At 45.4% G+C, this 17,658-nt stretch overlaps 1 protein-coding gene across 1 annotated transcript; it reads left to right on the top strand.

The window, feature by feature from the left end:
* The first annotated feature begins 391 nt into the window (after positions 1-391).
* On the top strand, positions 392-2,720 carry CLDN14 (claudin 14). Its single transcript, XM_069637340.1, has one exon. It carries the CDS (start codon positions 604-606, stop codon positions 1,312-1,314), a length of 711 nt encoding a protein of 236 aa, XP_069493441.1. The 5' UTR covers positions 392-603; the 3' UTR covers positions 1,315-2,720.
* The last annotated feature ends 14,938 nt before the right edge of the window (positions 2,721-17,658 follow it).

The following is a 17,658-nucleotide window of genomic DNA, read 5'->3' on the forward strand; positions in this document are numbered from 1 at the left end:
ACAAGTCTAGGCAATCTGAGGCTACCATGGAGGTGATTTGGCTCAGTATAAGAACTTAAAACAGAACATGCGAAGATTGCCTTTAGTATGATGAGCCCAGAGTAGAAAACAAAGAATGAAGCGGGCTGATATGATATATTTTATTTATATCACGCTCGTATACAAGTGTTTCAGAGCGCCAGGGGGTGGAGGGTGGAGGGCCTGAAAATCAACAATAAGACACAGAATGCTGGAAGGTGTCATAGTCGGCCTTTGCAATACAAGGCCCGAAAATGTGTCCACAGGTTTCAGAATCCAGCACCAGCCCATGGAACAAAATCCAAAAACCAGGTCGGCAGGTCCTTCAATAAAACAGCACTAACCCGCAATTAATATGCTAATGATGACACTTATGGCTCGCAGAATGCATTTGGTTGGTGTTGGGAATAACACATTCAGATAATATTTAACTTCCTTTTTTTCCTTCCCCTTTTTATTCGAGCTGCAGCCGGCGCACAGTTGCAATTGGAATACATCTTTCAAACGAAGGTCGTGCTGTTTCCACAGCCACGGAGCCAGCCAGAGAAACCCTGACAGCAGACACCCGAGGCGGCTTGCAGGAGCATGGCGAGCATGGCCATTCAACTATTAGGCTTATGCCTGGGACTTGCCGGCTTTGTCGGAGCATTTGCTGCCACCATTCTACCACACTGGTGGAGGACAGCCCACGTGGGCACCAATTTGATCACCGCTGTGGCATACATGAAGGGGCTCTGGATGGAGTGTGTCTGGCACAGCACGGGCATCTACCAGTGTCAAGTCCACCGATCGCAGCTGGCCTTGCCGCGCGACCTCCAAGCCGCACGTGCCATGATGGTGGTGTCATGCGCCCTTTCCATCCTGGCCTGTGTGGTGTCTGTTATTGGCATGAAGTGCACCCGCTGTGCCCGGGGCTCTTCTGCAAAGAATGTTATTGCGGTCTGTGGTGGCACTTTTTTCATCCTGGCCGGAATCTTGTGCCTGGTCCCTGTTTCTTGGACTACCAACGACGTGGTGCGAGATTTCTACAACCCCATGCTGCCGAATGGGATGAAGTATGAGATCGGGCAAGCTCTCTACGTGGGCTTCATCTCTGCATGTCTAACCATCATCGGGGGAGCTTTGCTGCTGTGCACCTCTTGCACGGGAAACCGCAACAACATCCCCTACCAGACACAACCACGCAGCGCAGGGATGGCACCTTCCTGCAGACCACCGGCCGCCTACAAGAGCAACCACCTACCATCACTGACCTCCACCTCGCACAGTGGCTACAGACTGAACGACTATGTGTGAGTGGGCTGAGATCAGCTCTGTGTGGAATCTCAGCACGTGACATTGGACGGCAGACAAACAAGGAAGAAAGACTCTATTTATGGCAAGGAGCTGAAGTAAAGTTTACTGTTTTTTTCAGTTCAAGCACTGTGAAAAGGACAAAATGTTCGACTTTTGGGATTTGGAAAAATGATGCTTGTTTAGATACATAAAGTCCTTCAACTTCTGCACCGAGGAACGTTGGTCACTTAAGTTTCAGGGTGGAGTATGAAGAGGCTGGAGGCCCCACACTTTTAGCAGCAAGGGATTGGGAAGGATTTTCCGTTGGTAGGCTGGGTTCAAGAACAAGACAATACCGGGCGGCGGCCTTCCAAGCTAACCGTAAGGGGGAACAAATGTCCCCAACAAGCAGCAACTGTGCCCCTATTTCCAGTGGCTGGGGATGGCAAAAAGTCACTTCCCAAGGGGTGGCTAAAATTCTTGCACTCGCCACCCATAGACTTCAGCCTGTATTTATTATCCAGTGCCCAAAGAAAGGGAGACCAAGGCAGAACATGTTGTGTTTCCATTGTTGTTGCTGTTGCTTGTGTTTGCTTAATGTTCTTTTTCGTGGGCGGTTGCAGTCAGTATTTAGGACCTGGAGAGTGTGCGGTGACGTCGTCAGGCAGAGGTTAGCCTGCCCTACTTTCCTCCAGTGGCGCAGTGTAAATATGAACTCTGTACAGTGATCCTTGCCACGTCGTGTTCTGAAACACCGTGACCACCTCTTTATGTGAAAAGGGATACCGTTGCTTTCACAGACAGGAGGGACTTCTCCTGACAGACTTCTATTCTGTGTGTTTTTCCCCCTAACTGGATAGATGCATTGCAATATTGTTCTTTCTGTGTTTTATACTGCAGCTGGGTTCGGGCGCTCGGGCGAGGGGGTACGCGGAACTTTTTTACCGCCACCTTCTTGGTGGAGGCAAACATATTTGTAAAATCTCAGAATCACGAGGTACTCCCTGGAATAGTTCATGAGGGAAATAGCATCTGAATTGTAAGTATGCATTATTTATAAAACTGCCTCTTTAAAATACGGCGGCCGTGGACGAGTTAATCCAGGAGTGAAGGAGCATTCCCCCAGGCTCTCTCTGCAATAGTTAACCAGGGCCTGGGGTGGATGTTCCTGAATTTCTCCCAGTGGAAACGCACAGCATTCTGTAGAAGGTGTAAGTTACCTTTCACAGGTGGAGGGGCTGCGATCTGAATTAGGAATGCATGCGGGGTCATGGCCCTGCCACTGTGATATGTTGTTCCCTGCGCGACTGCCAGGAGTTCGAATGACTTACGGGTGTGTAGCCTGCACGTTGTTCTTTCATTTCAGCAAAGCAGTTCCAACTAAACAATAAAACACCCAGTTTACAATGTTGACATGCCACCACTGAGTAAACCCTTTGTATTGTACAAAAACGTGGTCTTCGTTTTCATTTATTAAATGTGAAATACTGGCGCTCCTGTCGTCTATGTATGCAATGTTCAGAGGTCAGAGAGAGGGGGAACAAATAACAGCAGCGGAACCCCAACCCCTACGTAACTATTAATGAATCTGCTACTTTTTGCCACCATGGTCACAGTTTTGGAACCCTTAATTTTGCCATTAAATCATACCTACTAATCACTTAAATTGGGTTCCTGCCAAAATGCCAAAATAAATCAACAAAAATGACAACATTATCTTTTAGATTCAGGGGACATAAATCCAAGCCTGGTTTTAACTTTGCATCCTGGGACTTGTAGTCAAAGGTTTAAAATGGGGAAATCAGGACTACAGATCCCAAAATGCAAAGTTGAAGCCAGGGCTGGAATAATGTCTCCCGAATGGAAAGACACATTTTGGCATGTATGAATCAATGTGTACGACCTTGTTAGGTGCTGTTTTTCAGCTCATGTGTGAGGGTGGAGGGGACTGCAGGGAGCAGATACTCTGCTTATAGAAGCACCTTTGGGGGCAAAAAGTATGCTTTCATCATGACATGCACCTACTTTGTTCTTCTTAAAAGACTCGGTAGAAACTTGAAGTATAAACAAGTAGCTTAATTCTTTGCTATATGCATTCGTTTGTTATTTATGTTTGTAAATTTCAGTTTTTTCGCTGACTCAAAGCCATGTGTATTGGTCACATAAACACAGAGGCCGAAGTGAGCAGGAACTAGCAGCACTGAGTGCCACTACTTTTATTTATTTACTGGTACTAGTTCCACAACTTTTTACAATCATTTCTACACTTCCAAAACTGTTCTTTCTTAAGTTAAATCATAGTTGGTCTTGACATGCATTAATGTGTGTCTCCTACATGCTAAAATAATACTCAGATTTACAGAGATGAATTGAAAAGTACACAAATCGCTAAATAAACCAAACTGTCAAATAGGTGAATCCTTATAGAAACATGTTAAGCAAAAAAGAGTGTGCTTGTAGTTTTATTTTCCCCTACCGGGGTGAAACACTGCAAGTACCAGAATTCAAACTAATGTAGAGTGAAAACCTCTCCTTTGGGTTTTACAACTAAGCTTTCAAGTCCTGGAGACTTTAACAAAAGAAACTGTGTGATGAGATGGGCTGCTGTCAGTTAGTATTTGACACAGTAATGCAGCTTGTTATTTTTTGCAAGATGTCAAGAAAATGGGAAGTTCCACAAAATCCAACTTTTTCATGTGTGTCAAGTTGGCAGACATCATGGAAATCCACATGGGTGGATTATTCCGTGATTCTGTCAGATTTGGGTGGCTGTGTGGGGTTCTCAAATGCAAATGCATCCACCCCAGATTTTATGACCAAGCAATCACAATTACTAGGGTGATCCGACACAGACAATGGTCACTCTTACTATCCACTCGCATTGTCTGCGATTCATTTTCATTTTATTTTTATTTAATATGCATACAGACACATGGCTTTACATATAAACATTACAAAATATACAATTCCTGTTAAAAGTGGATTGGCTTACTTAAAATAATTCCACAAAAACATCAATAAAATGTACCATTGTACAACCAGGGGTGTAGGAGACCCACTAAGCACTTGTGCATAGGCACGTTATAAATGCCATCTAGCATATCATAAAATCTGGCAGGGACAGGGAACACTTTGAGGACTATTTATAATGCGCTTATACAACAAAAACAGTGGGCGGGGAGAGGCAGGAATTGCCTGCTCGCAGATACTCCTTTACACCTTTCCCCCATCACTGACACATGCAGTAGATTGTGCAGGAGCTTTCCCAAATGTATGGAAATACTTGCCTCTTAATAATATTCCCCCCACAAGCTTTGTTTTTCTCTTCCCCCTCAGTTGGTCTGATGATCCGTTTCACTTCTTGTGTTTCTCCAGGTCTCCCATCAATGGACCTTTAGACAGATCTTTTATGATACTCTCACCTGCACTTTAAGTGCAGATGCTGTATGGAGTTTCGCCAGCCCATCCTATCCTATTCAGCGTGGACCCTCAATGATGGAACATGAGTGTGCCCCTTTACAGCAGTGTATGAGCTGCAATCATACCTCGGCACCAGGGTATTGACTGGATTTACATGGATAGGGGATAGAGGAGTGCTATTGTGAATCTCAAGGCTCTGCTTGATTTTTTTCTGGGTCACCCAGATGGCTTATGATGGCCTCTATTAAAACTTGTCTACAACTCATTCCGCTAGCGGTGGGTACCAAAAAAGCAGTTGCATCCCTATTTCAAAACAAGCCTTGGAAACGCCAACAGTTTGGGCTTTAATGTAGCTATGGAAAAGGCACTTGCCAGGCACCGCCATAGTGGTATTTGCTACCCACTGATGGTAGCAGCTGCAAAATGGTGCAAGTACCTGGACATATAATAGCAGTGCTAGGCAAATGCCCAATATGTATAAGCAAACACTTGCCATTGCTGGTTTTTGGCAGGACTTTAGTGAAGGAAATGCATAGTGCTAATAGAGTGGCTGAAGGCAGCCCTGGACAAGACATTTGTATTACACCAGTAGTATGTTTCCAGGTCCAATTAAGTTATTAACTACACAGGGCTTTGTAGTAAACATCCCTTAGTCAATGGCTTTATCTAAACCAGAACTGGCACTTTACGTGCCCTTTATAGATCATTGTAGTGTTTTTTAAAGGAATAGGTTATATCATAAAATGAGTCCGCTGCCCAAGTGGCATCCATCAAAAACCCATGAAAGTTGCTAAGATAGCCCAAATAACATGATGCTGTGTTGCAAGGCAAGATGCCACACACCCTGGCACCAGCTCCCACTACAGGACATTTAAGGATAGTCCCGACTTCAGACCTTGGCTGCAGGTAGGATTGAGTGAAAAAGGAGTTGATGCAGGAGCAGCCTGCTGTGACTTTTCCTGGAGAGGAACCAGACAGGAGCGCAGATGACACTGGGGCAGGGGGAGAGCGCTGAGCCAGAGCTCCCACATGTATCATTTGTCTTCCCTCCAATCCTCCCCATGCCGGCCTGCGCACCTGGGGGAGAGGGGCCACTGTGTGTATTATCAGGCCCAATCAATGTGCAGACAGATATGGTGTAGTGTATATATGCAATTATTTCAACAAACAACGGGGAAGCAAAGAAATTAAGTGTGTGACTCGAGTTAAGCTCACCTATTCTTTTTTAATATACTCGAAGTGCCTTCTCCTGTAATGACGCAATAAGAATTCTGTTATCGGCTATACTATTCATTTTCAAAAAAGGTCAATAGAACATTAGTCATAATTCCTAGCAGGTATGCCAAACAGACATTGTATGTCATTGTACATTTACACAAATGCCTATCCATTGCTGCTAAAGTGAATTTAGATTTAGCAGCCCGGTTATAAACCTTACAAAGCTTTCTCTTACCTAATAATGCCACATTAACAGAGTCAGGGGTGTGCAATAGACATCTGTGTGACGGGAAGTTGATCTCTTAGTGCCAAATGAGCTTTTAAAAGAAATGCATGATAAACTGCTACATAGTTTATTCATTCGTACATGTGAAGCGCGTGATAATTTTGTTTCTGAAAGGTGGCCCATTCCCAATTCAGTGGCTGGTGTGTGTGTAGTGGAGACAGTTTACTTCACATGTATAAATGTAACCACTATATGAATGGCAGTGATTATGTTAAATAATCGTAAAGCTTGAGCACAGCTCTGGTGCAATCACTGGAAATAACTGTATCAACAGGGCATATGTGGAAAGTGTGTCTGTTTAGCAGCACACACTTTCCTGCAGATAAACCACCTACAATTTGCATAGCAAAAAGCAAAACAAGCCAGGGCAGTACACCCTTGCAGATGGCATTCTGTCACAGTACTGTCTGAGCATGCGCTTGCTTCTCTTCAACATTGTACTGAGTGGAGTGGGCCGATTGGGATTGAGGGCCAGGCTATTTCTGTGGCTGAGACAAGTGAACAGGAGGAGACTGTCGGGGTGTATTTATCGCCCCTTCTCAACACTTCCCTGAGCAGCAAAGATGCTGCGGGATAAATTGAATGGAGAGCTGATAGGGGGTTTACTTATGACGTTCTGCATTGTGCCCGAGTCATGGGTTAACCGTCTGCAAAGTTAGCAGCTCAAACATCATTTGAAATAAAGGCTGCCATCTGTGTCCCTGAAAATAACCACCCACTACTTTGAGTGAGAAGGGGACGCATGAGGGCACATCTTTGGACTAATAGACAGTTTCCAGGTGCAGCTGCCCAACATTTACCTTAAAATTGCTATAGACAGATTAAGCATGCTGTCAATCTCTCAACCCTCACCACATGCGGGTGATTTCCTGACAGATTAAGCACGCTGTCAAATGCTTGACAGACCGACAGTGCCTATATTGACAGCCCCACAACCATCCGCGCCAAACACCAACTGTATCCCACATTAGTAGGGCCCACATCGACAGCTCTATGCTGACAGTGCTCCACAGCCAGCAGTTTTCCACATCTGAAGGTTTTCCACAGTGGCATGCGTTCCACGGTGAGAACTCTGTGCCAGCAGCCTCACGCAGAGGTGTTCCACAGCAATTGCCCACACTGACACCCAGCCATATACCTACAATTACTCACACTAGCCTTATCACAGATTGACAGTGCCCATTTATCAAGCTCCACGGCTGGCAGTGGTCCACACCAGCCGTACCCCATATCAGCAGTACCCACACTGGCGGCTCTAAGCCAACAACCGACAAGGAGTGCAGCAAAATATTCCGCAGCTGACACACTGCCATTGCCACCATGATCATCGACAGCTCTGAAGGGACCGCCCCCACAATCGATCTCCTGCCATCAACAGTGCCATATTATCCAAGAGCGCACAACTGCTAGTGACAGCACTGTCCACACATACGGGTCCACAGCATAAATTGCCACACCCAGAGAGTACTTCACCCCATGGCGCTCTGAAAAGCACTTGTTCCACCTACCATGCCGTTGCTCCTTTGGTTGCGCTTCGTTCTAGGTTCGCAATAAAGACGTCCCCCTTTATTTTTTGGTAACCGGCACTGTAAACATGTAAAGCAGGCACTTGTGTTCTCGAAAGGTCCGTAAACAAAAACTGGGCAAAGAAGGGAGTGCCAGGTCTGGTGAGTTTTGAAATCATCTGAACAGTGGGATGGCAATTCAACACCTAAGCACAGGAAATTAAATTGATATACAGGCTTACCTATAAGCGTCATAAGCAGTAGCATCCAGACTGGTAACGCTCTCACCTGAGGGGCCTGTGCGCACTCGTCCATTTTTTTTTTGTTTTACAGTCTCAGCACCAGCATGTCAGTAGCCACAGCAGCAATGTCTTGTGCTGATAGTGCTCCTCAATCATAGCCAATTCCTCATAACCAATACTGCCCACAGCAACAACACCACTTCCAGTAGTCCCACATTGAGCAGTGTCCTGCATCAACAACAAACGCCCCAAAAAAGGAACCACCACACTCCACTCCCGAGAACCCACATGATTTTTTATTTTTTATAAAGCACTCACACAGCCCGGGGGCATCGAGGCGCTGTTACAGGAATATGTCTTAGTTGCGTATTTATAACACGCTTAATACCCAGAGGTTTCTAAGCGCAGACCCAGGATCGAACCTGTATTGCTTTGTGTCATCTTGTTTCTAAGGCGAGCACGTTGCCACTGAGCTATCCTCCCGGGACATGATCCGGCCGGACTTTGAGATACGGGGTCGTGCTGACCCGGGCCGCGTGCCTTATCTCCTTCTCAAAAAGGAAAGTTAGAATAGGAAACGACTGGCCCGACACGACATTCACACACAAACACACTATATGACACATCACTTACCTTAGGTACGATAGTAGCTGAGGAGGTCGAGTCGGAGTCTCACTCTGTCTCGCTACCTCGAACAGCACGAGCACGCGTCGCTGTCTGGCTTCTCCTTCGTTCTGGAAAAACAAAGGCTGAGGCTGTGCAGCAGTGCACTGCACAGGGGCATGTGCAGTTTATTCCCCGATCTGGGCACGTTCCAAATTCTTGTAGCACCCAGATATCTTCGGGTGAGGAGCGCTTTATAAATAAACAAAAAAACAAATGCGCGGGGCACGCATGAGCAAGCAGCAGAAATACTTGCTTTAGCCCACTGCAGACAGTTAACTTGTACTTTTGCACACACGCTGACATGACAGCTGCAGCCGGCAGTCTGCAGGCTGCCTGCAGACGTATTTTTACACGCTGTAGGGACACAATTTTGGGGGGTATAAATGCCATTATATCCCCCCACTTAAAATTGTGAGGTGGATTTGTCCCTCCTGTCCCCCCCATGTCATACGCCCATGCGTACAACTCCTTTAAAATAGATAAAACCAATTCATAGAATCTCATCATGTAAAATATCAAATTAACATCATTTCCAGATAATAGCAGCTGCCAGATTGTATACATATTATCATTATTGTAGCTGTTGTCATTTGATTTCAAATATTTTCTTCTAATTCGAGTAAAACCTTCGCAGTGACATAATAAATGCTCGGCTGATTCTACTGCTAGTTCTCCACACAGTCTACAGAATCTCTTATGTTTTTCAATTCCTATTCTAGCTCCTAGAACTTATCACACCTATTAAATCTGAACAATAGATATTGCCTCATAGTTCTACATTCAGGATATGATGCTTGGTAGATTGGTTTTACTGTTTCATTCACCCAATGTCTCGTTCTTGTGCATAATTATATATAGCTGTTTTCAATATTCCTTTGATTTTGACAAAAGAGTATTGTAGCCAATTTTCTGCTCTTTGGCCCATTTCAAGTACACTTTACTAATTGCTGCTACAGTTCAAATATGCATCAAAGTAGAATTACTTGCAAAGCCATTCATAATTTCTACAGTAAAAGTATTATTACATAATCTACATCATTTCACATAAAACATGGCCATTTTGAAGTCTAACAAATCTGTAGCCCGCATAAAATAACATTCTAAAAACAAATACTCTCCTGGTAGCGATTTTGGCATGTTTTACTTCAAAACAATTCATTTTGCTAACAAATTTGCTTCCCCATATTTCTGCCACGTAGAGCAGACATGATACCACATTGGAGGAATATAGTAGCAGAATAGTGCTGACAGAAAACCCACCTTGTTGACCAATAAATGCACTAAGAGCCCAAACAATTTTCAAACATTTTAGTTGCAAGTCATCCCAATGTTGCTGCAAATTCAACTTGTGATCGATTATAATACCAAAATATTTATAGGATCGCACAACCTCAATACATTGGTCCATGATTGTCCACTTATAGTTGATCGATCTGACGGTTTTCATTTTGCCCAGAAAAGGTCAAATGTTCGTTTTACTAAGATTTATACTCATACCATTTATTTTTGCAAAGTTTTCTAAGATAGTCAGTTTGTTTTGTAGGCCTTTGGGAGTATAATCTATCAATAGCATATCATCTGCGTAGCCTAACCAGCCTAATCGCGCAACACCTATTTGTCTGGGATTCAGATGTCTGTTACCATCATGATTCATAATGCCCATAGTGACTCAGAAAGCAATAGATCTGCAAGGCACCCATGATTGTCAGGCACTGCGCGGTTACACAGCCTGCCCATGCGTGGGGCCGGCCCTGCAGACTGAACACAGATGTCCAGTGTAAGCACTTAAATCACTGATCGATCTTGCCACCAAGTAAGTACACCTCTAGCATTTGCTAATTTGAAAAGCCTGTTATCATCCAATGTTTATTAACATGCTTCAACATCAACCTTTAAAAAAATCATACTTCGCCTAACACCAGGGTCAAAGATCATCTGCTGTTATAACCTATGATATCACCAAAAGATCAAGGGTTGTTTGATGTCATTTTCTCTTCCCCTATAATTTTCCCAAAATTACTTTTTGGGTTGAACGTATACAGCGCATTCTAAACCCGAAGGTAATGGAACACTATGCAATCAAAACACATGCATAATTAAGAAATATTAAGAAGACAAAATAAGCTAAGGACAGAAAAGCACATGATTTAAGTGTAGGCAAAAGAAGAGAAATACGTTTTGAAAGACTTCAGAAATTCCAGTGTGGGAGGAAGGGGTGGAATTGAAGGAGACAGGCAACCCAGGCAGCAACAGGAAAAGCCAGAGATGAAAACCCGGCGTGTTAAAGATGGGGGATGGCCAGTCTTAAAGTATCAGTGCTCCGGGTGAGACTCGCGCCACCGGAAATTAGGCATTGGGCTGCTTGATGTGCTTGCTGACCACCAAAGATCTTGAAAAGGGATCTGGAGGGAGTCCAGACCTAGACAACAGTAAGAAACGTAGGAGTAGCGGGTTCAAATGTTCAAATGTGCATACGTCTGCGATCAACCAGGCCGCAGTGGAACGCAGTTGTCAAACGGGCCAATAACGCGGCTGGGGGCCGGTCTGGCATTACTGCCATCCAGGCGAGAGGCAACTAGAGCCTGGATGGTGGTATGAAAATCCAGGGGAGTAAGAAAGTAATAAAAACAAGATTGAGACAAACGTGAAATACGAGAATTAAAATTCAGGTTCAAGTCAAGAGTAACTCCCTAATAATTTACAGAGGAAAAACATATAGAATAGCCAGAAAAACATCATTTCTGTCCATGCCTAATCAAACCGCAGGTAATGCAGTAGAACTACACTCAAAGCAGCTGCTCCACAGTTATGGGATTTAAATGTATCTCTCATCCGTGGCAACAAATTGGACCTAAGAGGTCAGTCAGCTACTGCACATGGAGTCATTTTGTGATTTAAAAGCTGGCCTTGGAGCACAGAGGGAATAGAAGTGCCACATCCGAGTAGAAGTGACACCAAGAGAGGAGAGTGGCAAAAGCCACTCTTCGGATAAGTGCATATGAATAGGATGCAGAAGGGGCTAAATTGAACTTATTCTGGAAATGTAAAGCTTTAATTACTTGTCCTTGTAGGCAGCACAGAGTCGGTAGCCGTGTTACGGCAGAAAATGCAGGAAAGTCACTTCCACGCGCGGACGGCGAGATGAAACGGGCAGCAAAGCAAAGCAGGTTTCAACAGCATAGACGCCCAACAGCCACTTTGGATAGCAGGGACTTCTGGTATTTGGGCGGCACAGAGGCAGTGCTGTACGTGGAGGATATCAAATGAAGAGGACACCCTACGGGTAATCTGGGTGCCTTCCACATACGGGTGCACCTGGTGGCGCAACCTAAGATTCCAGGTAGATGTTGTAGAGCAGAGTGGAGAAGTGAACCCTGAAGGACCCTGCGCCACTTCAGCAGAAGATATGACCTGGTGGATGCAACCTAAGATTCCAGGTAGATGTTGTCGAGCAGGGTGGAGGAGTGAATCCTGAAGGACTATGCACCACTTCAGCAGAAGATATGACCTGTTGGATGCAACCTAAGATTCCAGGTAGATGTTGTGGAGCAGGGTGGAGGAGTGAACCCTGAAGGACCCTGTGCCACTTCAGCAGAAGATATGACCTGGTGGATGCAACCTAAGATTCCAGGTAGATGTTGTCGAGCAGGGTGGAGGAGTGAATCCTGAAGGACTATGCACCACTTCAGCAGAAGATATGACCTGTTGGATGCAACCTAAGATTCCAGGTAGATGTTGTAGAGCAGAGTGGAGAAGTGAACCCTGAAGGACTCTGCGCCACTTCAGCAGAAGATATGACCTGGTGGATGCAACCTAAGATTCCAGGTAGATGTTGTGGAGCAGGGTGCAGGATTGAACCCTGAAGGACCCTGCGCCACTTCAGCAGAAGATATGACCTGGTGGATGCAACCTAAGATTCCAGGTAGATGTTGTGGAGCAGGGTGCAGGATTGAACCCTGAAGGACCCTGCGCCACTTCAGCAGAAGATATGACCTGGTGGATGCAACCTAAGATTCCAGGTAGATGTTGTGGAGCAGGGTGGAGGAGTGAACCCTGAAGGACCATGCACCACTTCAGCAGAAGATATGACCTGTTGGATGCAACCTAAGATTCCAGGTAGATGTTGTAGAGCAGGGTGGAGGAGTGAACCCTGAAGGACTATGCGCCACTTCAGCAGAAGATATGACCTGTTGGATGCAACCTAAGATTCCAGGTAGATGTTGTAGAGCAGGGTGGAGGAGTGAACCCTGAAGGACTATGCGCCACTTCAGCAGAAGATATGACCTGGTGGATGAAACCTAAGATTCCAGGTAGATGTTGTAGAGCAGGGTGGAGGAGTGAACCCTGAAGGACTCTGCGCCACTTCAGCAGAAGATATGACCTGGTGGATGCAACCTAAGATTCCAGGTAGATGTTGTAGAGCAGAGTGGAGAAGTGAACCCTGAAGGACCCTGTGCCACTTCAGCAGAAGATATGACGTGGTGGATGCAACCTAAGATTCCAGGTAGATGTTGTAGAGCAGGGTGGAGGAGTGAACCCTGAAGGACCCTGTGCCACTTCAGCAGAAGATATGACCTGTTGGATGCAACCTAAGATTCCAGGTAGATGTTGTGGAGCAGGGTGGAGGAGTGAACCCTGAAGGACTATGCACCACTTCAGCAGAAGATATGACCTGTTGGATGCAACCTAAGATTCCAGGTAGATGTTGTAGAGCAGGGTGCAGGAGTGAACCCGGATAAATGGTGTGGGGTGAAAACAGAGCAGAATACGCTCATGTTTGGTTGTGGCTCCGCTGGGTGCCACATAAGAGTCACCTAAAAGGATACAAAAACCAATGCTATAGAGAGATTGGCCCGTCATACACATTAGAGACTGTAATCCTAGTAAATTTGTGTTTTATGTACAATATGCCACATCCATTCACTCTGGAGCACGAATTAGTCTTAGTACTTCATTGTGGTGAGGAAGGTTTGAAGTCTGTCTTCTCTTTCCATGATACCATGGACGTAGAACAGCAAGTCTCTCGCATAACACTGTGCTGTAAAAACTCCTTCCCCTGTGTACTTCACAGTGCACACTCTGAAAAGAATCTTGGGCATCATGCGGGATTCTGGCAGAAAGCAAGTTAACAGGGAGTACAGAATATCCTAATGCTTCTCACAAAGCAACATGTGTATTCCTTTGTGTTCAAAGAGGCTTGCTGTGCAGGGGCAGTGATTTATCTTTCGCTGTGTAAGGAAGAAGCCTTTCAGCCTACGTCATAACTTGGTATAGTGTGGGAACCTTGCTTAGAAAATGCTGTTTTTACACTGATTCGCACATTGTGATTGTGCCCTGATTAGCACTAACTCCATGTTCTCTGGTTAGCAAATACTGGGCCGGTTTTCCAAAGCGTTTCTCAATGGGATTTTTCCATTGCAAAAAAGCATTTGTAAATCAGGCCCACTGTATATACCCCTAAATAGCACACACTCTCTATAAACGGATTCGAACTTCATCCCTCGTTACAGGTGTGGGTCTAATGGTAAAAACAAGCGATATTTTGCAAATAGTGCCTGTTTTACTGCCCACCACATCACAGAGATGGAGGCGTTTACCGCTGGCGGTAAATAGCACCTGATTATGAGATGGAGTCCATCTAGATAACAGCTTCATCATCTTTAGTCCTCGTGCAAATTCTGATTCTAATTGAAACTTAAGATGGCGAGGTAAAAGCAGGAATGCTGTACTTTCGTAATGTTACATTTTTATAAAACTCTGCTTTTGTGAATCAGATTGTGGCTTCCGCTCACTGCAATGCCAGGCAACTCTTGCCTTAATTAACTCTGAGGCCAGCGCTTTGGGGTGGTCTAAGTACGAGAAGAGTAACATACACGCAACTAAAATGAAATGACAGGAAATAGCATGGCACAACTTGAAAGAGTGACTACTTGCTTTATTGTCTGAAAGAGGAGGGTCCCCGTGGTGACATGAGTACGGAATCCCATGTGCTAGAGAGAGTCCAAGACAGGGTTATTGAACTACTGAGGTGAGCTCCAAGAAGTTCAATGGCGGACACTTGACAATCAAGAATGGGTGTCTAGCGCAATGAGGAGAGAAATCAGAGGACTCCAAATCCCAGTGTGCCCTGCATTAGCACAATTTACTCTGCCATGGAGTTAGTAAACCTACACCTAGTTTGTCAGGGTGCATATTCTAATTAAGCTCTCCGGGTGTTATATACTTAGTTTGGTCCATGCCAGCTAAGCGGATGATTGGCTCCTTTAAGGCCTTAATACCTGGACCAATCAGCACACCACATTCCCCTAAGAGGATGCCAGCTATAAAACACATTCCGTGGCTTTTCTTTGGTTTGTAAGCCCACACTGGGGCTTTCATGTCAGGATGGAAGAAAAAGTTCCAGAATTGGTTGGACCTTCTCCCCGATTGTTTTGCCGGGTAGAGTTTGGCCACTGCTGCAAAGACGTCTGGAGGCATGCTGTAGATCTGTCTACCGGACGCCAAAGTGCCAACCCCAGGAAGCAGTTCCTGGCAGCGGTGTGGCTCCACTGCCGCTCTGGTCGAGAGATGTGAGAGGATTTGTCAATCCAAGCCGCAGGTGCTTTGCGGGAGACCTCTAGAAGCGATCTAAGATGGCCGGTATCACATGCCTCAGCCACTGTGGTAGAGCACCAATAGGAGCAGAGCATCCATTACATTTGAAAACAAACACTGGCAATGGCAATAGTTTTGGCGTTTACTGGTGTTCTTTGCATTTTGCACTGATAGGCACCAGGGTGCATGGAGGAGAATGCAAGATTTCAAGGGAGGATGCGAGAAGGGATGCAGGTGTGCAAAGGAATGAGAAGGGGAACAGACAAAGGGAGGAAGCCATTGAGAGAGGGAGCCATTGAGAGAGGGTGCCATTGATGATGAGCAAGAGGAAATATTAGAGAGAAAGGATGAGAGGGAGAGGGTAAGAAATAAAGTAAGAGTGTGAGAGGAAGGATGAGAGGGGAGAGGGGATAAGGTGGGTAGGTGGAGGTATACAGAGGGTAGGGTTGGGTAGGGTAGGTGGGGGAATAAAGGGTGTAGGGTGGGTGGGGCTGGAGAGAGAGGGGTGAAGGATGCGTGGTGGGGATAAAGAGAGAGGGGGTAGGGTTGAGTAGAGAAAGAGGGGGTAGGATGGGTGGCGGTAGAGAGAGAGAGGGGCTACGGTTGGGGGTGAGGGTAAAGAGAGGGGGGTAGGGTAACTTTAAGATGTGAGAGAAATGGGAGGCACTGCCATAATGTTAGTGGTCTTATATGGTGTCCTTTTGCACATTCTAACAGGCTTATCGTTTAGATGGGCTTATGGTGGCTGATATTTGATAGATTAAAATGTGCCACCACATTTGCTTTCATTCCCATTACTTGGTGCATCAGGAGAATATCATTGGCTGGCAACCATGGCAGCTTTTATGCTACGTCCTGCGTGTTCACGCTGATGGGGGTTTCACTCTAACAAGAACATTCTATTTAACTAAACCTGAATACACCATTCAATTTGTAGGAGGATTATTTTATGTGATTAAGACATGAATAAAGGGAGGGCTTTGCTAAATGGATGAACATTCCTTGGACACTATTCGTTTAGCAAACTTGGGGCCCAAAACCTTGAATTGTGCAGCGATGACAGTGCCACTAATATTGGCAAATTACTTTTTGTAGGGGTAAGTCTGCAGCGTGCCGGGTGTCTTGCCCTACAACATAGAGCAGCCCTAGCCAGTAAATTCAATGGGGAGACATGATGTGAGCACGAGGGCAAACATCGGGTGAGGCGCAAGTTGCCTACCTTTGAGCAAGGGATAGGGATGGCCCCAGAGGACAAGAGGTCAGTACATCTGAGATCAGAAGTGGGGAAGTCGATGAAATCACTCAGACCGGAAAGTCTAGTCATACTGGTCAAACATTCAGAAACCAGGGGGCTACAAGATGCATGAAGCCACACCACTGGAAAGCGGATCCTAGTGGTTGCTCCAACAGGGTGCAAAGGAGAGTAGAAAGAGTTGCTTAGCCACCAGTAAAGCTTTTTAAACTGCTCCACTTGCGAGCCTATTATTACACTACCTTAAGGGCAGACTGAGTGAAGGGAGTACCGACAAATAAAGTGGGCCTTTTCTTCCCCGCAAAGATTTGTACTAGAGCAAATGAGGCGATTCCTGTGAGCATCTCAGATTTACTCCTGCTACGTAAAACTGGAGTAAATCTGGAGATGCCCAGAGCATCTTCAAGGGGTACTTTTGTAAATCACATTTGCACGTGAGCATCTTACAAATGCGCAGGCCTTTCCTCGTTTGATCCAGTCTCAGGCATTGAGAATCGGGTGATCGGTCATAGGGTCTGGAGATAAAACGTACAGCAGTGACACCGTCGGTTCACTACTCCCAAAAGCAAAGGCAAGCATCCAGGGCAAAGAAATCACTGCATGATGGGAGATACGATGCCAAAGGGCCCTGAACTGGAGAGCGAGTTGGGGGTTTTCTTATTGGTTTTCTTCATGGAGTTAAATGGCATTACAAGGTAAAGGGGAGGCCACGCGCAATGGCGTGGAGCGTTGGGAGCTAAATACCAGCAAAAAAGGGGAGGTTAATACATAAGTGGTTAGAATGATGCAGACCTCATTGGGAATTTTTGGTAGCAGGTTCTTCATTCACTTTTAGAAAGGATGCATTAAATGGATGTGATAGCGGCAGGCATGAGTGAAAATGCATTTCAAAGAATATCCTGTTAATGAATTTGAAATATGCTTTAAAATGCACATAAACACCCCTTGCACGCCATGCTTTGTGCAATTGTGCATGGATTGAAAATGGCATCTCTGTACATGCACGTATGATGCGCACATTCAGATGTCCTTTCTTCATTGTGCACTGCCACTTTTGGCGAAAGTTAAGGGAATGTCCTGGTGCGTCCCCTCGCTTGTGCCAAAATAAATGTTGAGAATCAAGCTCAAAATGCATAATACTGCACACATGCGGAGTATGGAGGAGCCCCCATGGCTTGCAGG

Source organism: Ambystoma mexicanum, chromosome 7p, assembly GCF_040938575.1.
Source record: "Ambystoma mexicanum isolate Mex_15411 chromosome 7p, UKY_AmexF1_1, whole genome shotgun sequence".
In the NCBI taxonomy this organism is placed as follows: domain Eukaryota; kingdom Metazoa; phylum Chordata; class Amphibia; order Caudata; family Ambystomatidae; genus Ambystoma; species Ambystoma mexicanum.